The 24,373-nt window shown below is 40.7% G+C and overlaps 1 protein-coding gene across 1 annotated transcript; it reads left to right on the forward strand.

The window, feature by feature from the left end:
• The first annotated feature begins 612 nt into the window (after positions 1-612).
• Positions 613-3,230, forward strand: LOC132635671 (BURP domain protein RD22-like). Its single transcript, XM_060352152.1, has 4 exons — positions 613-771; positions 895-1,012; positions 1,671-2,177; positions 2,620-3,230. Exons 1-4 carry the CDS (start codon positions 733-735, stop codon positions 3,054-3,056), a joined length of 1,101 nt encoding a protein of 366 aa, XP_060208135.1. The 5' UTR covers positions 613-732; the 3' UTR covers positions 3,057-3,230.
• The last annotated feature ends 21,143 nt before the right edge of the window (positions 3,231-24,373 follow it).

Raw genomic sequence — 24,373 nt, forward strand, 5'->3', positions numbered from 1 at the left:
ACGTCTGCTATATTAATATATTATCTACATAGTTAGTGTGTAAAAAAGAATAACAATATTAACTTAAGCTAAATTATTTACATTCTGACTTACAGATTAGTCTGAAAAAGTCATTTAAACCTTCAAACTTTATAGGCGGCCTCTTACCCTCCCTATTCTGTTGCAGAATGGAATCGAACGGTTTAATTCATTCTGTAGAATAGGGATGGAGTAGTAGGTCATTCGTAAATTAAAAGATAATATTTTATCATTTATATATATTCTTAAAATTTCCAAGTTGTCCCTTATTCGGAACTTTCATTAAAGTTGAATAGTACAAAATTGTGTTCTCATGATTATATATGTGAAACAATGGAAATAAGTACATACGTATTAAGACAGACCAAAATGTACGTATGAATCGATGTCACAAACTGGGGTACCAAGTATTACTAGCCAACCTCCATGTTCCCAACCTTACTGATGTGAACCGTCAATTACGTACAAATTAGCTCAATAGCATTGAATGCTCTGTAAGGCGGAAGACAAAAACAGATGAAGTAAATTAATTGAGATAGGTGATGAGTTGCTTTTCTCATTTTCTTACTCTAGTTCTTATACAATTCGCTTATAAATAGTGCTCCTACTTTCACCTTTATCTCCATCTCAACACTTAGCCTTAATTTCTTTAGCAATTGATCTATATCCTCTCACAATATTTCTCTTTGTTTCTCTCTCTGCTTAAGTTCAACTATGGAGTTGAAGTTCTTTCATATTCTCACATACCTTTCAGTGAGTACTATTTCATTTTCATTTCTCATTTAAAAGCTACATATTGCAGCTCATGTTCTTTTTTTCCTAGTAAACAACCTATTATCTAATGTTTGCTTATTCTTCTTTTTGTTAATATTTCAGTTGGCACTAGTGGCAAGTTATGCAGCTCTTCCAGCATCGACGGGTGAAACATATTGGAATACTAAGCTGCCTAATACTCCCATGCCTAAGGCAATCAAAGAATCTCTGCAGCCTTCTGGTTAGTCTATAAATACTTAGAATCAATTAATATTGTTTCGTTGGACCTTGTTTAATTTTTAAGAACTTTGTTACAAATCCTGAAGTGTATTGCAGTTCGAAGCTTTAATAGTTTCGCTTTCAGTGCGTATACAAATTAATATTGTCATAGTTTGGATTTAAATTTAAAAGAATTGGTAACACCAAATAAACTGAGATGTTTCCAAAAGAAATAATATGGTGGTTTTAAAATAAAATATGGAGTAACTTCTATGCATTGACGTGTTACTTACCTTTTTTCTTTCACATACCAACTTATTGTTTCCATAAAATTAGTATTGTAATTATCTTATACATAACCTAACAGTATATGAAATACTTTTTATTGTCATTATTTATATATCAACGGTCTCTAACAGTTAAAAGTTTTATATACTGACGATTAAAAATTTCTTTATATAATATCAGTATAGTTTAATATGATAACATGGATGTTAGTTATTACTATTATTTTTACTCGCTTGCAGTTAATGTTCATCAGAATTTTTTTTTTTACTTATAATTATCTAAGAGAAAATTATACCACTAGTACCTATATACCTTATACTAGTACAATAAACATATATACAAGTATACAACAATTACCAAAAGACTGAATTTGTTGGCATATATTTGTGTAGGATTGACAGAGGACAAAAGCACTTCCGTAGGAGTGGGCAAAGGTGGAGTGGACGTCAACACCCCCGGCCACCACGGCGCCGACGTCAACGTGGGCCACAAAGGCGGTGTCAACGTAAACACCCCGGGCCACGGGACCCACGTTGGTGTCGGCAAAGGAGGTGTTGGCGTCTACACCCCTGGCCACCACGGACACCCACCGGTATCCGTCGGTGTCAACCCTGGAAAATCACCGTTCGTTTATAATTACGCTGCTAAAGATGATCAGCTTCATGATAACCCTAACGTGGCATTGTTTTTCCTTGAGAAAGACTTGCACCAAGGGAGTAACATGAAATTGCAGTTTGTGAAAACTGCAAATGGCGCCGCTTTCTTGCCTCGACAAGTTGCAAATTCTATTCCCTTTAGCTCAAACAAGATGCCGGAAATTCTTAACCAGTTTTCTGTTAGCCCCGACTCTGAAGAGGCTCAGGTCATGAAGCAAACTGTCCAAGAATGTGAAGAGCCAGGTATACATTTTTAGATGGGTTATTTAAGTGTACATAGTAACAGCATAACATCAGTGCAATTTAATCTTTACAGAATATTATCGCTCTATTTTCCAGGTAATTATATCAGACTTGTTAGGAAAAAGTTACCTATAGTTGCTTATAACCTGATGGTGTATAAATTTTTTAAACCATTAATTAATGTACAGAACTTAAACTTTTAGTTTGTAATAAGTATGTGTGAAGTATAGTAGTCGGAAAGGCAAAAAAGAGTTTAAAGGCTTTATATAGTATTACTTAAAGATTTGATACTTTCAAGTTTATTTTAAAACTTGAAGTATACTTATAAATTAAATTTTAGTTTTAAATTTAAACCGTATACTGATAACATCTCTTTAAGAAAAGTTATTTTCATGCCTTAAAAGGCTTTCTTCTTACTTTGTTTATTATTTTTGTCTAACAGGAATTAAAGGAGAAGAGAAGTACTGTGCAACTTCATTGGAATCCATGGTTGATTTCAGCACATCAAAGTTAGGAAATAAAGTGAAACCATTGTCAACAGAGACAGAGAAACAAACCCCAATGCAGAAATACACTATCCTAGGAGCCAAGAAGATGGGAAACAATAAAAATGGGAAATCAAATGCTGTAGTTTGCCACAAACAAAACTATGCATATGCAGTATTCTACTGCCACCAAACAGAGACAACAGAGTCATACTCAGTTTCATTGGTGGGTGCTGATGGAACAAAGGCTAAAGCAGTGGCTGTTTGCCATAAGGACACGTCAGCATGGAACCCTAAGCATTTGGCTTTCAAAGTGCTTAAGGTTACACCTGGATCTGTTCCTGTTTGCCATTTCCTTCCTGAAGATCACATTGTCTGGGTTCCCAAAAACTAGAGATATGATATAGGGATGATGTCTAATTATCTTTTTATTTGGGTTGTTCTTATGCAATAATTCAGAATTATGTTCTGCTTGTTAAACTTTTATCTTGTTGTATGATAATACCGCAGTATACAAATACATAATATGTTTCACATTTTCAAACTTATATACAAGTTCTTCTATATCCTTTCTGCCTTTTTTATATATATATATATATATATATATATATACATATGATGCTACATATTGGAACAATTCTGGTGAATTCAAGTTGTGGCTTTGAGGTCTTGAACATGAAAGTTCAATACAAAAGGGGGCAGAGTTTCAAAAACAAAATGTCTTCATATTCATTTAGCTAGTTGTAAAGCTTTCTGGTGAACTTGTCCACGACCTGGAGTTGTGTTGATATATATGGTGCAGGGGTGGAGGGGCTGAAGGGGGCTGTTGAAAAATTATACATTTTGGAAATAGGGTAAAAGTAATTTTTTTGCACATAATATAAGTTGTTGAGTTTCCTTGGCATAAGATTTTTTTTAATTTTTTTTAATTTCTGGCTCCGTCAATGATATGTCAATATGTATCTATCGTATGTTCTTATGTCTATATGTATCTATTGTAAGTTCTTCTAAATGGCCAGAGTACTATTCTTCGTGGAATATTTATAGGGGTGTGTCTTTTATTGTATAACAGAGTACATATTATATTACAGGTAGAATATTCCCGAATGTTTTAGGAAAAGAAACATATCATGCTCCTAAAATTAAAGATGTTCTTCTCCTAGTGTTTTTCATTTGCATTCTGTTAACCTCTTGTTGAAAAATTTAAACTTCAAATTAAAAATATCACATTTTTGTAATTCATTACCAAGTATTACTTTGCAAAGCACTATTCATTGACGTGTGAATTGAAAGTCGAACTCAAATATTTTAACCATCTCTGAGTTATATGAATTGTCTCATCTAACAACTTATACACAGTTAGGGACAATTTGATTTTCTTTGTTTTGGAATACCTATAATTAATTTTAAATAGTGATGTTCATAACCTCTAGCACGCTTGCAGAATTTCAAACTTTATATGAGTGGAGTTGGTCCATTTGTAAATTATGAACCAAGTCTTTAATTTTGGAAGCTCGACGTGGACCAATTTCCTTAATGGTTCATTAATAAGCCGGTTAGGAAAAGCATGATGTGAGTGCTAACAACTAAATTAAAGGCCTTTTAGAAAATTTCTTCATGATAAAGATACATTTGTCATTATAATATATTAATATGTAGGCCGCATTATTCACTAATGAAGAAAACAACATACTTATTTTCTATTCTCCCTATTCCCTCCTAGAAAAAAATATACTATGAAGTAAGAATCTTTCAAAAGTTAGTGGCATTAAGAAGCAAAGCTTCCAAAATACTTGTCTGGACTGCTTATAAATAGTGTAGCAGAAATAAATTCTCATTCTGGCAAAGAGTTGCACAGTCCAATATAATTCCCTTCCCGGCTTTCCTAAGTGATTTCTTATCCATATTTAATCAGAAATTAATTTAAACAAAAGTTCATCTATTTATGGACTATGGTAGTTGATTTCTCTCTTTGTCGCCATAAAATGGATTGACATCCACATTATTCTCTATTGTCCTGTCTCAATCAAATCAAGGGGGTAGTCTATAGAGATACTTTATTTGGACTCTTAAAACTTGGCTGCTTAGCCATTATACTATATATCTGCTACATTAATCATTTATCAAGTCAATAACATACTCCATTTATTCCAGTTTATATAGTATGTTTTCTTTTTTAGTCTATCAAATTGTTATACTTTTAAATTTAAATATAGTTCATTTTATAATTATAATCACCTTTAATAAGAAGCTTTTATACTACATAAATATTATGACATGTTTAAGATCATAAGTTTCAAAAGTCTTATAACCACACGAATGCAAAGACATTTTAAGCCTATAAATTTCAAAAGTATTCGTTTCTTAATTAAAATATGTGTCAATTCAAATTATGTCGCATAAATAAAAACATATGAAATATTTTGTTTCTAATCTATTTTCCCTTCAAAGAATAAGTGAAAACAAAAATCAAAGGGCCAAAGTATAAGTAGTTTCAAGTGTAACCGATTTGATTACGGTTATCGTTAGTTTGGATGCACTTACGACTCAAGGGGGAGGGGGGTTGAATTTGGTAGTATTAAATTTTTGGGTTCTCTTAAAATTTGCCTAACTTTTGTTTGTACGAACCCGGTTATTGTATGAATTTCAAGTTTAGACAACCGAAAATTGTAAAGTGAAAAGTAAAGAACATAAGAATGTTACATGAGAAATTACCCGGCTCAAAGGTATAAAAAACCATGACCTATCACAATAGAATGTAACTCCAAACTCCACTAAAATAACAGAGCCTGAAATTCTTACACTTTGTATACGGGTAAAACCGAGGATACGAACATGCTCGGTTTCCTGATGTCATGGTTGTGCTTGGACACGACCCGACCGGGTTATCGAGAAGGAGGCATCGAATTCGGTCGAGGACGAGGCGTTATAGGAAGAGCGGTTAACTGCCATAAGAAGAAGACCGAAATATCCGCCCTCAACCGGATATTTCGGCGTCGATCTCGGCAACAACTGTCACCAAATTTCTTTCTTTATTTAGAATTGTATTAGGGTTAAGACTCCTCTACTATATAAAGAGGAGGTTCTCATCCATTGTAAGGGGTTGGCAACGGAAAGACAGAAAGAGTTCGTATCAAAATAATAAGAAGGCAGAATAGCTTGGGATCCCACTGAACTTGTCAATTTTTATTTAGTGTACACCTAAACTATGCGTTGGCTTAATTACCCCCCTGAACTTGGTAATATGATAGTCTCGACCCCCCTAGACGCTGATGTGGCAAAGAGCGTGAACACACTCTCTTTTAGGCGCGTGGAAGAGTCAAAAATCGAAAAATCAGCTTCTAAGTGGAGTATTTTTCAACTATTAATCGCCATATAATCAATATAATGATTTATTTTTTCCAATTGTGTTTCTTTTTGTTTTTTCTTAATATTCATTGCATATTTTATCCTAATTGTATTTTTTTTTCTTTTTAGATATAATGATTATTTATTTCAACCATGTGTTTTTTTTCCTTTTTTTGATCCAAATCTAAATAACTTAGTTGAAACTCTATTTATTCTAGCCAAATAAAAAGAAGGTTTAGCAAAAGTAATTAAGTTTAGACGGTGTATTTTCTACAAAAAGAAATTGTGTATTTTTCTTTTCATGCAATTACTATTTATTTCAACTCTACATTATTTTTTTCGGGTCAAATTCTTAAAATATTTGGTTGATATTTTATTTATTTCGTTTTAGATACAATGATTATTTGCTTTAACTGTGTATTTCTTCTTTTTCTGGCCAAATATATAAAAATAACTTGATTAGAATATCATTATCTTTAGCCAAATAAAAAAAAAGTATGGTCAAAATATTGTTGTTTCAAGTTCTTTTTTTTTAGATTTGGCCCAAAAAAGATGATCTAAATAATTGGTGAAGTTAAAAAGGTAAAAAATATATATTTTATCCTTAAAAAATGCCACATGGACAAAAAAATCCATGTGGCAGCGCGTGTGTCACACGACCATGGGTTGCCAGCGTCTAGGGGGGTCGAGACTATCATATTTCCAAGTTCAGGGGGGTAATTAAGCCAACGCATAGTTTAGGTGTACACCGAATAAAAATCGACAAGTTCAGGGGGGTTCCAAGCTATTCTGCCTAATAAGAATCCTTTGAAACCATTCCCATTTGTTCTTAAGTTCATCTTTATTATTCACTGTGTAAGTACTCAACAGAGGGTATCGATCTCGGTTTCTATACCCGAGGCCAGACATACTTAATATTTGGTCAGATCTGCTTCTTTGTTTACTTATTGGCTTATCTTGCAATTTAATTCGTGATTGAATTTCGCCACATATCTTTGGCGTCACGCATAAATTTAATTGTTCTCCGTTTTAAGGTTAAACAGTTTGGCGCCCACCGTGGGGCCTTAGATAGTAGTGGCGGTTCAATACAACATTCTGGTTATGCTCGATATTTTACACTTGTTCTTTAAGGTTTGATTTCAGGTATACCGGAAATGTCGGATTCCCATTTTGTCAACTTCCAAGTGGAACTAAGCCATCACGAACAAGACGACGGGGACGTACCAAATAACAACGCGCCCCCCGTTAATCCTGTTCAAATCGGATCATCGGTGGGCAACGTACCGGCCGGCGAGAATAACAGAGTCATGTTGCAACAGCTCCAAAACCAGTTAGACATGACTATGGCTCAGTTGTAGGCCCAGCAAGAAATCATAGCACAATAGCAAAACTGGGGTCAGGCACCCGATATTGCCCCATCAGAACAGACCCAGGATACGGAGGAAAGACACGTCCCACGGGGTAACGTGAACCACCCCGGGGAAAGCAGCGAATTGATAAGAATGCTCGAAGAATTGACTAAACGAGTCGAGTCCGGCTAAAAGAAGATAGAAGCGAATGACAAGAAGGTGGAGAACTACAACTCGAAGGTCGATCAGATTCCGAGGGCTCCACCAGTATTGAAGGGACCGGATTCGAAAAAATTTGTTCAAATGCCATTTCCGCCGAGTGGGGCACCGATGAAAATCCCTAAGAACATGTGACTGCATATACATGTGCTATTAAGGGCAATGATCTCGCCGATGACATAAGGGAATCAATGCTACTTAAGAAATTTGGGGAAACTCTGTCAAATGGGGTGATGATTTGGTATCATAACTTGCCCGAGCATTCAATTAATTCATTTGCCATGCTCACTGATGCTTTCGTCAAGGCTCATGCTGGGGCCATCAAGGTCGAAACACGAAAATCAGACTTGTTCAACGTCAAGCAACGAGATGACGAGATCCTCCGCGAGTTTGTGGCTCGATTTCAAATGGAGCGCATGGACTTACCTCCAGTCACTGACGATTGGGTCGTTCAGGCTTTCACCCAAGGGCTCAATTCAAGGAGCTCGATCACATATATGGAGCTAAAGTAAAATCTGATAGAATACCCGGCGATCGCCTGGGCTGATGTACACAACAGGTATCAGTCGAAGATCAGGGTCGAAGATGATAAGATTCTGAGGGCTGCTTCGGTATCATGGCATTCCGGTAAAGGGAGTGATTGCTTGAGGAGAGTGGTAGATCGGGATTCCAGATCATCATATGACAGGTACCAGCCTTACCCACTCGATCGAAGGGGAAACGGACGCAACGGCCAATCAGGCAAGAATGATAAGAGGAATGATTGAGGCCAAAGTAGCCGTGGATTGATAAACAGTAGTGCCGTTGATAGAGTCCCGGGAAACAGAGAAACTCCAAGGTTATCCGAGTACAGCTTTTGCGTCGATGTAGCAACCATAGCGGCGGCCGTTATCCGAAACAAAGAAACAAGACATCCAAGGCCAATCCAATCTGATCCAGAATGTTATATTCTGCATTTTCGAACGTCGAATTATTTGTAAGGTGAGGTGGGGCCCACACGCCAAGATTTTTTTTTGGGACATGTGAAAAGTTGTATGAATCGTATATGTAAATTTAAACACAACTCGTGAAGGGCCCTGGGGCCAAATCAAAGTGGAAGCCCTCCAAACGAACATTTTTAAAAAAACGTTTTCGGATGACCTGACTTGGAGGGGCAAAAACGGCATTATAAGTCTGGAATTTGGGAAAATACCCAGATGTAAATGTTGTAGATAATTGAAATAGCTTTCCAACGGTAGGTCGTGGGCTCCCAGGAGACGTCGGTACAAGGAGATATGGATGTTTTAAGGTCGAAAGGTCAGTGGGCTAGGCCCAACTCGTGACCAACCGGGTTGGCCCAAATTTTTTTTTTTTTTACAAATTAGAGGCCCAATTGGGGTGGCCGGCCAACTAAAGGCCCAAGCCCATAAATTGGTCATGTGATTTATCATGTGATCAAGAATTATAATAAAAAGGGGCCAAGTGTTCATTTTCTAGAAGATTCATGAAACAAGAAGAAAACTTGAGAGCTCAAGCCTAAGAGGCCTCTCGGCCAAACCAAGAACAAAAAAATTTTTTAGCCTTCAATCCAAAAATCTTGTTCTTCTTGAATTAGTAACAAGTTCAAGACGCTCTTCAACGTGGTATAACTAGTTTGGCGGAAGAACCACGTTTGCGGAAAGTTGGAATTTGAAGGAAAGGTATGAATTCTATGTTTCATGTTATGGAATAAGTATATATGTTATAATGATTAGAATTAGATGATAATTATGGAAGTATGGTGTGTGTGTGCATAGTTTGTGTGTGTGTAAATGGTGTGTTTGGCCGTGAGCTATGTGGGTGTGGGGGAGAAATGAATTCAAGTTTATTTGGTTTGTTAGTTGTGTCGTTGTGACCTTTGTGTCGCAAATAAAGGCTTCATGACTTGAATTGGTGTTGGGATTTATTGTATGTAATTATGAGAAATTATGTGAATTTTATATGATTTTTATATAAGTGTGGAAGTAAGATCCTAAATGTGAATTACGATTGTTGGTAACGAATTTGGAAAGAAACAATGTGATTTGGAAGTTTCGTTGCAATGGGTAGAAACTTTGGGTAGAATATGGAATTGGCGGGAATACTTGAATTCATGAATATTGTTTGGAAGGCTATTGGAATGCATTTGAACAATCTTGAATTAGTTAGTGGATATGGAAAATGTGGATACTAGTTTGACAATGTGAAGTTTGAATGAAAGTTATTAAACTATGCCGAAAGAAGATTATTTATGTAGAACGCATTTTGATTGCTTATGGATGTTGTTGGTATTGTTGTTTGGTTGGTTGTTGATGTTTGGAGCCGAGTCAATCTCGGGGATGTGGTATGTATAGGGGAGATGCTGCCCAAATTTTTGTAGAAAAGTATGAGTTAAAGTTCAAGTTCTAAAGGCTTGAAATTGCTAATTGGTAAACTTGACCATTTCTAGATTTTGGACGAAATTGAAGTCGACGCCAAGCGAGCGTAAGGCGCTATCGAGGTATGTGAAGCATTTCCCTTTGTTCCTAGGCATGTTCTGGATGTGATAGGCTCGGCCGCGAGCCTTAAGTACGACTCCGTTCCCCGGAATTCGAGACGGAAAACCGCTCCAATTCCTTCAATTCAATTGAAGCTATTTTCTTACAAATTGCCTTTAAAGTGAGTTTTTGTACAAAATTTCCCTAAACGGAGTCGGAACACTTCCAAACGATTATGGATGACCTCATAAGGTCTATTATCAATAATTTACATATGTTGCCTCGGGTTGGTCCGAGGCGGGCCCGCAAGGCCCGATATCTTCTGTAATACTTTAAACACTTCCGTTTTGTTCGATTTTCTCAGAAACCATCTGAACTATTATTTTGATCATGATGCAACTATTTTTATGAAATTCTTACAAAATGATTTCTGAACATCTGAGAATCTGATTCTGATAATAATCTGTCGTGCCTTCCCAAGTAGGATATAGGCGCGTACTATGCATACTAACCGTATACTCTGATTTTGACTCGCCGTTTGGCACCCTTCAGTCTGATTGAGTCTGTATGTGAGTCCGTATGTATGTGGTTTCTCATGGATCTGTTCGTGGCTGCCTCAATGCATTCCTTCACTGCGTCCCGGGCCAGGTTCTGTTATCGTGCATATTCCTCTGCATTGTTCACCGCGTCCCTCGGTGTGCGGGCCGGGATCTGTTATATCTGTATGATTATGATATATTGATCTGTGTATGGGGATGGCGGCCAGGATGGCATCTGATATGATCTGATCTGATCCGATTCTGTCTGTCCACCGCGTCCCGTACTAAGAGGGCCGGGTTCTGTTTACCGCGCCCCCAGACAGGGCCGGGATCTGTATGTCTGTATGCATGTGCCATCAGTGTTTATATAAGCACGTGCCTCCGTATGATTCTGTATGATTTAGTATGACTCTGCACTACTCTGCATGCATAATTCTGTCTGGTATACTTCTGTCTGTCCGCCTGAATTTCGACTATGTCTGTATGTCCGTATGGATTCTGGTTCTGTACGTCTGTATGGGTTCCGATTCTGTACGTCTGTATGAATACTGATTCTGCTCATCTGTCCGGATTATGATTCCGTCTGTCTGTCTGAACCATGATTCTGTTTATCTGTATGGACCACGATTCTGTATGTCGGTCTGCATCATGACTCTGTCCGTCCGTCTGATGTATGGTTCTGTCCGTTATATTTCTGTGACTCCGGTTCGGACTATGATTGTATCTGTTATGTTTCTGCTTTACATACTTGGTACATTTTTCGTACTGACCCCCGTTCTTCGGGGGCTGCGCTACATGCCCGCAGGTACAGATGCACCAGGTGATACGCCGCCAGCGTAGGGTTCTGATTCAGTTGTTTTGAAGAGCTCCTTTGATCCGGAGCACACTTTTGGTATATATCTTCTGTTTTCCGTATGTTCTGCATGTATGGAAATTCTGGGTACGACGGGGCCTTGTCCCGTCATATGATTCTGTATGTCTGTAGAGGCCTGTAGATAGATGTGTGGCTTACGGGTTTCGTCTGTATGTTAGCCTTATCGGCTTATCTGTAAAAGTATGCATGTTCAGGTATATATATTTGCTTGCGCGCGTGCCGTATCTGTATCGGCCTACTTCTGTAATATCCGTTTGAAAAAAAAAACTGTACGATACGAAATTCGGTCAGGTAGGTATGTACGGGTACCCAGCTAGGGTGCCAGTCGCGGCCCACGGGGTTGGGTCGTGACACAGAAAAACGGGATAAAAGTCTTGTTTGTAAGTATTATCATACTCCCGGCCATCGGACCGATGATTGTCGGCAGTTGAGAGAGGAGATTGCTCGTCTGTTCAATTTGGGATATCTTCGAGAATTCCTAAATGAACGAGCAAAAACCCATTTCAAAAATTCGGACTCCAACAAGTGGGATAGGCCGGAAGAACCTCAGCAGGTAATACACATGATCATGGGAGGTACCGACGTTCCCATTAGGCCGGTTGTAAAACGCACAAAAATTTCGATAACGAGGAATAACCGTATCCGAAACGATGACCCCAATGGTCCCATCACGTTCAATGACGAGGACATGGAAGGCATAGTCCAGCCGCATAACGACGCACTGGTAATATCTGTCCTTGTCAATAATTTTAGAATTAAACGTGTGCTAACTGATACAGGTAGCTCGACTAATATCATTCGATGGAGAGTCATCGAACAGCTGGGACTACTAGATCAGATCGTTCCGGCAATACGGGTCCTCAACGGATTCAACATGGCATGCGAAACGACGAAGGGTGAGATCACTTTACCGATCAATATGGCAGGAACTACACATCAGACAAAATTTTATGTGATAGAGGGAGACATGGGATACAATGCATTGCTGGGCAGACCGTGGATTCACCTCGTGAGAGCGGTTCCCTCGACTATGCTTTAGGTATTGAAATTCCCGACCCCAGAAGGTATCAAAACCGTCTGTGGTGAACAGCAGGCCGCAAAAGAAATGTTCGCGGTTGAAGAATCTGTTAAGACTATAAAGGCGCCAGATCGGAACGAAGTGAAGAATGCCAAATAGCAATCACAGATCCCGATCCCGGAATCTTCGGAAGATCGGAACGGAGACACACTAGACGAAGAGTTAAAATTCGGAGTACCGAGAACCTTTGTGGTGCCCAATGACTCTGATGCTACTAAGTCCACAGTCGAAGAACTCAAGCAAGTCATACTGTTCGTCCATCTACCAGAGAAAAAGGTATACCTGGGCACGGGGTTAACCCCCGAGCTCAGGAAAGAATTTATTGAGTTTCTTAAAAATAACTCAGATTGCTTTGCTTGGTCCCATTTAGACATGACAGGTATTCCACCGGACGTGACGACGCACAAGTTGAGCTTGGATCCAAGTTTTCCTCTAGTCAAACAAAAGCGGAGGCCATAACCCGAGGTAAAACATGCATTCGTCAAGGACGAGGTAACCAAGCTCCTTAATATAGGATCCATTCGAGAGGTAAAATACCCAGATTGGTTAGCTAACGTTGTAGTAGTGCCTAAAAAGGGGAATAAGGTTAGAATATGCGTAGATTATAAATATTTAAACAAAGCCTTCCCGAAGGATTCATTTCCTTTGCCCAGCATTGATCGCATGATCGACGCTACTGCGGGTCACGACACGCTGAGTTTCCTCGATGCCTACTCCGGGTACAACCAAATACAAATGGACCCGGAGGATCGAGAAAAAAACCTCCTTTATAACTAGGTCTGGCATATATTGTTATAATGTAATGCCCTTCGGCTTAAAAAATATCGGTGCCACCTATCAGCGTTTAGTCAATCGCGTGTTTGAACAGCAAATAGGGAAATCCATGAAAGTTTATATAGATGATATGATCGTTAAGTCCCTACGAGCAGAGGACCACTTGAAATTTTTGCAGGAAACTTTCAGCATATTAAGAAAGTACAACATGAAGATGAACCCGGAAAAATGTGCCTTCGAAGTCGGATCGGGCAAGTTTCTTGGATTCATGGTATCAAATCGGGGAATCGAAATCAACCCGGATAAGATAAAGGCAATTGAAGATGTCACCGTAATCAACGACATCAAAGGGGTACAAAGATTGACAGGACGGATAACTGCCCTAAGCCGATTCATCTCCAGATCCTCGGACAAGAGTCATTGATTTTTGTCGTTGCTAAAGAAAAAGACTGACTTTGCATGGACCCCCGAATATCAGATGGCCTTAGCAGAACTCAAAAGGTACTTATCAAGCCCACCTCTACTCCACACGCCAAAAGCGAACGAGCAGTTGTATCTATACTTGGCGGTGTCCAAGATAGCGGTGAGCGGTGTCCTGGTTCGAGAGGAGAAAGGTACGCAATACCTGGTTTACTATGTAAGTAGAACCCTCGGTGGCGCCGAAACCAGGTACCCACATTTGGAAAAACTCGTATTGGCTTTATTGAGTGCATCTAGAAAATTAAAACCTTACTTTCAGTGTCATCCCATATGCAACGTAACGTCGTACCCCTTGAGGAATGTCATGCATAAACCCGAACTCTCAGGCCGACTAGCAAAGTGGGCTGTGGAGATTAGCGGGTATGATATTGAATACAAACCCCGAACTGCGATCAAATCCCAAATATTGGCGGATTTCGTGGCCGAGTTTGCACCGGTCATGATTCCCGAGGTCGATAAGGAAATGCTTCTTACCTCGGGGACTAGTACGGGAGTCTGGACTCTTTACACAAACGATGCTTCTAATGTAAAAGGGTTCAAGTTAGGGATCGTTCTTAAACCTCCCTCGAATGACGTAATAAGACAATCTATTAGATCAGCTGATTTAACTAACAACGAAGCCGAATATGAGGCTATGATTACAGTTTAGAACTAGCTAAAAGCTTGAGAGCCGAGATCATTGAGGCCAAATGCGATTATGTCCTGGTGGTCAACCAAACGAATGGAACCTTCGAAATCAAGGATGATCGAATGCGGAGATATCAGGAAAAATTGCAGGTTATCCTTCGCCGGTTCAAGGAGTGGACGTTGGAACACGTACCCCGGGATCAAAATAATGAGACGAATGCCCTGGCAAATCTGGGATCCTTGGTAGAATCGGATGGGTTCAATTCCGGAGCTGTGGAGCAGTTCACAAGATTAGTCATAGAGACCGGCCACGCCGAGATAAACTCGACCAACCTCACTTGGGATTAGAGGCACAAATACATAGACTATCTTCAAACAGGAAAGCTACCATCCGATGCCAAGGAATCAAGAACCCTCCGAATCAAAGCAGCTAGGTTTTGTTTGGTCGATGGCCAGTTATACCAAAGATCATTCCACGGCCCCTTGGCGAGGTGCCTAGGACCAGGAGAAACCGACTACGTTCTGAGGGAAGTTCACGAGGGGACTTGTGAAAATCATTCGAGAGCCGATTCATTGGTCCGCAAGCTGATCAGGGCAGGATACTATTAGAACGAGATGGAGGAAGACGCCAAAACCTTCATTCGAAAATGTAACGAATGCCAAAGGCACGCCCCGTCAATACACCAACCCGGGGAAAAGCTCCATCTGGTCCTTTCCCCATGGCCATTCATGAAATGGGGCATGGATATAGTAGGGCCTTTGCCATGGGCCCCAAGTAAGACGCAATTTATTTTACTTATGATCGATTATTTCTCTAAATGGGTCGTAGCACAGGCACTCGAGAAAGTCAGGAAAAAAGAGGTCATTGATTTCATTTACGACCATATAATCTGTCGATTTAGGGTACCCGCGGAGATCGGGTGTGATAACGGGAAGCAGTTCATTGGTAGCAAGGTCAACAAGTTTTTTTAAGAATAAAAAATCAAAAAAATCTTATTCACCCCGTATCACCCGAGCGCGAATGGCCAGGCCGAGTCTACCAATAAAACTATATTTCAGAATTTAAAGAAAAGACTGACCGGCTCTAAGCACCGATGGAAGGAGGTTCTGCCCGAGGTTTTATGGGCCTACCGCACAACGGTAAGATCAAGCATTGGGGAAACTCCGTTTTCCCTTGTATACAGAGCCGAGGCCCTGATACCCGTCGAAGTTGGTGAGACAAGCTTAAGATTTCAATATGCCACTGAGAACTCGAACCATGAAGCAATGTCTGTCAATCTGGATCTCGTGGACGAAAGGAGGGAAGCTGATCATATCCGGATAGCCGCACAAAAACAAAGGATGCAAAGATATTATAACCAGAGGACCAACCTCAGGCACTTTCAAATTGGGGACTTGGTACTGAAGAAGGTCACACTTCATACAAAGAACCCTCACGAAGGGAAATTAGCCCCGAATTAGGAAGGACCATACCGAGTCACTGGAATAACCCGGAAAGGTTCTTATCAGCTCGAGAACGAAGAAGGACAGCAGCTGAAACACAACTGGAATGTAGCACACTTAAAACGATATTACTTTTAAAGGTACGAATAACTTTTCTTTTGTTTTTCTTCTCTCTCGATCTAACCATGCAGGGATACAGTCCAAGGGACACTGAAGCAGCACAACGGAAACTGGGAAGTCATAGGCTTAGGACTGAAAGCACGTGCTGCACTCTTTTTCCCTTTGACCGTTTTGTCCCGAAGTGGGTTTTCGGCAAGGTTTTTAATGAGGCAGCATTGAACAACGTGTTACGCCAGTAGAGTATACCGATTAGAGACCGGAGACTGGGGACTGCATATATCGGGCTAATAGTACCCGAGCCCTCATACCTCAAACTCGAGTACTAGGGGACTATTATACCATGAGTTAAGTGATAACTATGTAAAAGCCAAGGCTTGAACGATAGGATCAGATGTAAGGACCAAACGATCAATTGAATCGTGTCCACTTAGTTTGTTCTTGCCACCACATCAATTGCGAATGCATCTCTGACCGGTTTTTCAATAAAAATCTTACTTCGATCAAAAGGATAAAATGTTGCCAAATATCGAAAGGCTATGGCCTAAAGGGTTAAAGACTACGGTCTAAAAAACATAAGCGATGCTAAAAAGCTGCGGCATAAACGGTTGAAGATTACAATCTTAAAGACTACGGTCTAAAAAATATAAACAATGCTAAAAATATGCAACCCAAACGGTTGAAGATTACGGTCGTAAACCACCAAAAAATGTCGTGATCCGGTCTGTCTTATAGTTTATAAATAAAGCAACGACTAAAGTCAACACGGGCTAAAACCCGACCATGAGCCGCTACCACTTGAATTTTATCCTGGCCGAAACAATAAGGCAAGTTAAAACGATGTCATAAATCGAACAAACATTGAACCGAGGAATACTTTGCAAAGGGAAACAAAAGGCGATGAATAAACCAAGTGAAAATTCTTCTTTTCATTTATACAGACATATAAGTGAATTTACAAAGGCTCGAACTAGCAGCCTTAAAACAAAAGAAAAAACAACAACTTAAAAAAAGGGGGGGAGGGGAAGAAGGGACGCAGGGCCCCCGAGTCTAATCTTCACCCGACCCCTCAGTCTCTTCACCGGCTGACTCAAGGTCGATATCCAAATCCTCAGGGTCGAACGCAGCCTTTGCTTTCACTTCGAGCTTCTTGGCTTCCTTGATAAGATCTGATAAGTCCACTCCAGTGACTTGAACTTCTTCGAGGGTTTTCCTTCGGGATAAGCACCGCTCGTACTCAGCTCGAAGATTACTGGCCTTCTCGGCAGCAGTCACCTCGGCCTTATACTGCTCTAACATATCATTATAACCCGAGATCTGGTCAAGAGCTTTTCCATGTTCAGCTTGCAGATCAGTGATTACCCGGTTCAATCGATCCCATTCATCTTCGGCCGCAGCAAGTGATGGACTAAGTCCATTCATTTGTTCCACCGACGGCTGAAGCTTCTCTCTGAGAACATCACGTTCAGCCACAGTGCCGATGGTCATTTCTTGGAGGACATTAAGCTCGGGCTTGATCCCATCCAGCTCTGCCCGAGTTGATCAATCTGGCTAACATATGCCCGGGCATGAGAAGGAAGGGCATTAGCATCGGCTGTTAAAGATTTATTGTAAACTTCGAAAGCCCTTACCTTCTCTGCCAACTGGTCACGTTCCCACTTAGCCTCGGTAGCTTCGTTATGAGCTGCTGCTAAATCCGACTTCAGGATAGAAAGTTCAGGGAGAGACGAGATATATTGCAATTTCTGCTCATACAGATCCATGAGCTAGTCCACCTCCTGACTTTTGCTTTTGAGCTCCTCCTTAAGCCGGCTTACTTCATGCCTGAGCCGGTGGAAGCTTGCATGATGAAGTACAGAGGCCTATAAAGGAGAGAGGAATGGTTGTTAGAACGAGGCATGAAAATAAAACTAAGTGAAAAGAGCATAAGAACAAGACTTAACCGGTTCAACGTCTGCTGAGCCTCGTTGAATAGGCACGATTCGCTAACTTCGGGACACCAGAGGGTACAGATAGCTGGCCACCCCAACCGACCCCGATTACATGTTCATGTCGGCCGGCACCTTGAAAGTGATTATCCTCTTACGATTCGGGTCGGTACTGGGGGCAAGAAACTTTCTCTCCAACTTAGGACCGGAATTAACCCCGAAATGGTTGGCCACGAGGATGGACAAATGCTCAAAACCCGACATACCCGGAGCAGGTATTTCATAACCCTCATGACCGGTTTTCCCTTCCTCGGTCATCTTGCCATTGGCTTTATCAACGTCGGCGAGAATATCCATCAATGGGGGCGGAGAATCCCGTATGCAAATTATTATTTTAGACGAGGCCACAGCTTGTATCGGAAGGACAGAACCAATACCATACAAAGGTGGAATGTTAGGTACCTTTGAGCCCGGTGCCGAGGAAGCTGCCTTCGATCCAGCGGCTGCGGCTGGTAGTCTTTCAATACTTCGGGTAGGAGTATGCTTTGTCGTAGGGTCTTTAGATGTCCCCACCTTCGACCCGATGCTCCCTGCGCCCGTCGGCTTCGAGATGTCCCTCGGACCAGCCAGAATTCGACTTAAGCTTTCCACCAATGGTGAAGTAATTGCAGCAGAACCGGTCAGATCATTCTCTAGGAGCTCGTCAACAAGACGGAGCCCGCCCAACGCCTGGTCGTCATCGTCAGAATGGTCCAATAGATGACCAACAACCTCAGCGTCTAGAGCCCGGGCTGAGATGTTTTTCGAAGAGGTCTCTTCGACAGCGAGCCACGATCTTTTCATGGCTTGGGAAAGAGCTCGAGAAGATTCGGAGGATCGTCTTTTCCTCCTTTCATCTTTGTTTCCCTGATCGGGAGCTTCGATATCTTGCTCATCGGCCGAGGCCTCGACAGCTTCCTGGCCCCGAATTCTAGTGGCCTTTGATAAACCTGTGAAGCGAAAGGAAGAACAATCCTTACCTATTTAACATGGCGTGTTACGTAGGGAAGAAGGGACAACGCTCTAAGGGAAAGACTTACCATGGGTTCCGGCCTCCCACCGGGATCGGGACAAACGTCTCTAGGTATAATCGGCATAAGTAAGTTGGGAACAGATTTTCTCGATCCACTGGTCAAGGTTAGGAACCGCACCGAGGGTTCGAGCAAGCGCTATATACACACAAACAAATAAAAGGTTCAGTATGAGAGCAGGCATATGGTCATATCGTACCAAAATAAAATCACTTACGGTTTGGGTTCCATCTCTCCAAAAACGGCAACTTGTCAGCGGGAATCAGATTCGCTGTCCTGATTCAGACAAACCTGCCCTGCCAGCCTCGGTCTCTATCTTCGTCTAGACCGGAGAAGGGCGCCTTTCCGGCTCGTTTCAAGAGTTTTATCACGCCCCCTCTGAAGACACAGAGACTATATAGCCGGAGTAGATGGTGCACTGTGAATGGAACATTCGCGTTTGAAGTAAAATTAAGGAGGAGCACAACGATCCTCCAAAAGGACGGATGAATTTGATCGAGGGTAATGTCATACCATTTGCAGATATCCACCACCATAGGATCGAGTGAGCTAAATGTGAAGGGATAGGTATAAACACTTAAGTACCCTTCCACGTGGGTTGTTATGGCTTCATTCTGGTCGGGAATAACTACCTCCTTACCTTCCACCCGCAATCTTCCTTGACCTGCTCAAGTTTATTCTGGGGTGTCGTGCACAAATAGGCTGATATTTCGACACCCCGATCCCCGTGTTGAGAAGGTTGCTCAACCTTGAAATCCCGGATGGTCGAGCAATCTTGAGGAATAAATTCAATCAGTACTGGATCTGGTTTAGGAGCCGAAGAGGTCTCACCGATTTTAGCTTTCGAAGATTTGCTCGTCATCTCGGAAGTATGAAGATAAAAAGCTTTGGATGAAGGTTTGAAGATTGAGTTGAGGACTGATAAGGAGATATGAAGATATGAAGGTATGAAGGTTTGAAGATATGAAGATCAGCGTGTCCAAGGCACACGAAGGTAAAATTCTCTTTGGTGAAAGTCAGAAAGTGAAAAATGAAAGGGAAAACTTGCTTTTATAGAGTGGGGCCGAAACGGTTTGCCTTTCATAACCATCTTCAGAACTAACAAGATCTCGACACGTGCCGATGTCAGATGGATGTGACGGATGTGACCTTGATCTTATCCAATCATGGGAAACGTATACGGGAAGGAACCGGGATTCCCACTCGATCAACAGATCGTACTTAAGCAGGCCGGCCTCCCGATGAGGCCTAGATTGGGCCCTCATACGAATATCGCTATGATCAAGTAAAGATTTCGTATCGGTTGCAAAGGATGTGGTCTCGAACCAATTACGGTCGAGTTTTAATAAGAAGATGTTCGAGTATGGCGGCCTGTAGCTGAACATTTTGAATTTTTGTGAATTATAGGATAAGTGATTATTGATCAAATATTGCAAGGGCATATACAAAAAATAATACACATGGAATTCTCAGAAAAGTCTAATAAAAACCAATGCGCAAAGTCACATTGACGGTTGTTCCATTCCATAAAATTCCGACTATGTCAGATACATCAGTATATTAGGAAAAACAAGAGAGGCCCTACTCTACGGCTACTAATTGAAAAACGAAAATAGGGCAGCTGCACCCTTTATCAACTTAGCAAGTCAGATATTGAGGTCTTTAGCCTATCCCACGGGATGCGTCTACGATGCGTGATGCCGATTAGATATCCCCGAGACCTGCATCAGAGGTGGATGAACCGGGAATACTCGGCCTCGGTGAATCTTCCTCGTCAAGCATAATTATTGGCGGAGCTTCGCCCAAAGGCATTTCCCGACGGTTCCCCGTGATATGATGGGTTCAAACCCGAGATCTAACCCCCGAATGCACAACGGGAAAGCTTCTAGCCTCTCTACATCTAGGTGGCCTCGATGGAACAGGTGTTCTTCTTCCCCGAACTACGTCCTCAGCTGCCGACTTTCCCTTAGAAGCCCTCCTCATCCGAAGTCCTGAAAATCAAATGTATTGGGTTAAGATATAATACAGGAAAATGAGGGTCGAAACGATCAGATTAAGAAATTATCGCGGTCTTTGCCTTTCCACCCCTATGGTGCCATTCTTCTCCAAGAACGGCCTACGCCACGAGAAGCTCGGAGAAGGGCAATAACCCATTCAAAGATAGCAGTTTCAAGCTCGGGTTCAATCGGGTTTGGTGAAGGGTCCCACACCCTGGGAAAATTGGCAAACGATGGACGGTGAAGTTGAGTTGTGCGTATCATCACAAACCGGTGAAGCCATCGTCAATCATAATCGTCTTCGGGGTCGATTAGGCTTCGGCTTCCCCTGGGAAGCATCTAAACAATTCCCCCTCGGATCACCCGAGGTACGTACAAATGAAGCAAATGGTCGAGGGTGAAAGCAACTCCTGCCGCATTATCCAACTTCTTAATGCAATACACAAGTCTCCAAATTTGCGGGGTGATCTGCCCGATACATATCCGGTACCAACGACAGAAGCCCTCGATCACTCAATGAACATGGAGAGTGAACCCTATGGAAAAGGGATAAGTATATGCCAATGAGTAACCAACAACATGTTGATTTATTTTCACACCATCCCCAACGGGGCGGACGTCGACATCTGCGCCTAAGTGGAAATCTTCCCTGACTGCGGTAATGGCGCCATCATCAATACAAGATTCAAAGTTCTCCACCGGATCAAGATGGTGAACAATTTTACAGTCGTTCGTATAGATAAAAATCGACGGGAGAATACCAGCAGCGAGAGATTCTAGCTCCTTATCAGAACCAGTGGCTCCAGCTGATGGCATGAACGAATGCTGATCTTCACCTTGAGTCTATAATGGGACGTAAGCCATATTCGTGGAAGGTTTTCTTTAATGATGAGTAGTCACGTCCTGAAGAAAGAAGATTGAAGATCCGAGGAGTAGTACGAGATCAATACATGAATCTCAGTAGGTTTTTTGAGGAGAAGCAAAATGAGATTTGAAGAAGTGCAGATGCATGAAGGATATATGGGCTTTATATAGAAAGAGAATCCAAAGGTACTGTAGCGTATCAAGGACTCTGCCACAGGGAGGTCTTCCAAAAAAATTTGGCGGCTGGGTAATAATGACCTAGCATCAGGCAGAGTGAGATGTTGAATGAAAGGTCTTGTCCTAGGTAATTGGAAGCAAGATGTTTAGCTTTATTTGGGTCCATGTCCCGTCGTCAATAATTTTACCTCGGGAAATGGGGGGACTATCTGTATACGGGTAAAACCGAGAATACGGACATGCTCAGTTTCCCGATGTCATGGAATTTAGCTACATATCTTTGGCGTCACGCATAAATTTTATTGTTATCCGTTTTAAGGTTAAACACACTTACTTCAAGCTTCTTTGGCAAAGCTATGTGTAAAGTTGATGCTTTATCAAAATTTTCAATATTGCAGTATAACCAGTAAAACTAATAGTTATTAATATACCCGATCACTTTGATTTCAGCATGGTCATATAGACCGATCGACAATATAAGTAATTTTACTTTATAAAGTATATTTGGATACATGCACATATAAAGTTGGGAAAGGGGATGTATGCATGTCCAAAATTTAGCTAGACTCTTTAATAGTGGTTTCGATCAAGGATGAAATTCTTACACTGTAATTTTAATATATCATGCTAGTTAATTGCTATCTAGTAGTATAATAGTTTATTTCAAAAGTGGGGATAATGAAAGATGCTGGCATATGAATTTGCGAGACCCGAATCCGATTATTCATGAGGAATTAATGTTCGAGGATTAAGCATTACTATTAGAGCAGAAATTAATTAGAAGGTTCAGCAAGTTAAGAAATGTGTGAAACAAAGAGAGTATTAGAAATTCTATGAAAAAATGTACTCCGTATATATCTCTGATAGAAACCACAAAGTTAATTAAACATAGTTTCTCCTAATTTCTTTTCATGTTTATTGCTCAAATGGTCGCTCAACTATTAGAAATTATGTACAAAATTTATTCAGTTTATTGATTTTTACTACATAATTTTCCATAGTTGAGTGACTATTTGAACAATGATTTCTTTTATTTTTTCGTGTTTAGAGAACTAGAAGCGAAAATATCAGAAATATGAAGGTAATAGCATTCAAGCGATTTCATATATAATTTTAGTTCTGCAACTAACTATTGTTAGAAATTCTCTATTTAGTGGACTCACATATTTAATATAATTGTAGATCGAGTCATCGATTGCTAACAATTAAATGTTGGGATAAAACGACCCAAAGATACTCTTTACATGATATGATATTGTCCGCTTTGGGCCAAGCCCGCACGGTTTTCCCCAAAAGGCCTCACATCATTAAGAGTATCCAACTCCTTATAAGTAGCACATTTTTCTTTTCAGCTACTAATGTGGTACTTTGTTCGCACACCCAACAATCTCCCCCTCAAACTAAGTTCCACATGGCTCATTATCATACCACGGGTCAGAGATTTAACATGTCTGTGTGCCACCTACATCGTCAGAGTATTTACGGTCACCGAATCTCAAAGGTTGTGTATGCGTCTTCAAAGCTATGGGTAAAGGTCGTTAACCGGCCCATAGACGGGCAAAGGCACAATGCCGGGCCCCACGCCGCACTCCGCCATCTTCATACTCGTCCCGCCAAACCATTGGCTCTGATACCAGTTGTTGGGATAAAACGACTCAAAGATACTCTTAACATGATGTGATATTGTCCGCTTTGGGACAAGCTCGCACGGTTTTCCCCAAAAGGCCTCACATCATTAAGAGTATCCAACTCCTTATAAGTAGCACAATTTTCTTTTTAGCTACTAATGTGGTACTTTGTTCGCACACCCAACATTAAAGACGCCCATTTTTCTGATCTAATAAAGTGTTATTTTTATGGGCTATATACAAATCTTATGTTATAAGATATGGATTTTATATACGTAGAAACCTAGCTAACTCTTCAGTTATAATTGATGGGTTCATAACTGAAAAGTTACACCTCTTCTGAAAAGTTACATTTGAAGAGTTATGTCTCTTCCAAAGAGGTGCCTCACTATTATATAATAGTTGTGGTCCCTAAGTCTGTTACTGAGTTCTTTTCCTCTCTGCCCCATTAAGTGGAGTGTATAAAGTTTTTCAACAAGTGGTATCAGAGCAAAGTCTTGTTGAATCGTTAGACGCGATTATTCAATGTTTTGGGGCATATTTTGTTTTTTTCCCTACTCTGATATAGGATAAAAATCTGGTGTATGTTGTTGTGGAAAAATCGTTGTGTCTGCGTTGTTTTTATGTGGAGTGGCTTTTCGAAAAGAAAATTACACTGCCATCAATTTTTATTTGATGCAGTGGCTTCCCAAAAGATAATTTTTATTGAAAGGTAATGTGAAGTT

This window comes from Lycium barbarum, chromosome 4 (assembly GCF_019175385.1).
Source record: "Lycium barbarum isolate Lr01 chromosome 4, ASM1917538v2, whole genome shotgun sequence".
Taxonomy (NCBI): domain Eukaryota; kingdom Viridiplantae; phylum Streptophyta; class Magnoliopsida; order Solanales; family Solanaceae; genus Lycium; species Lycium barbarum.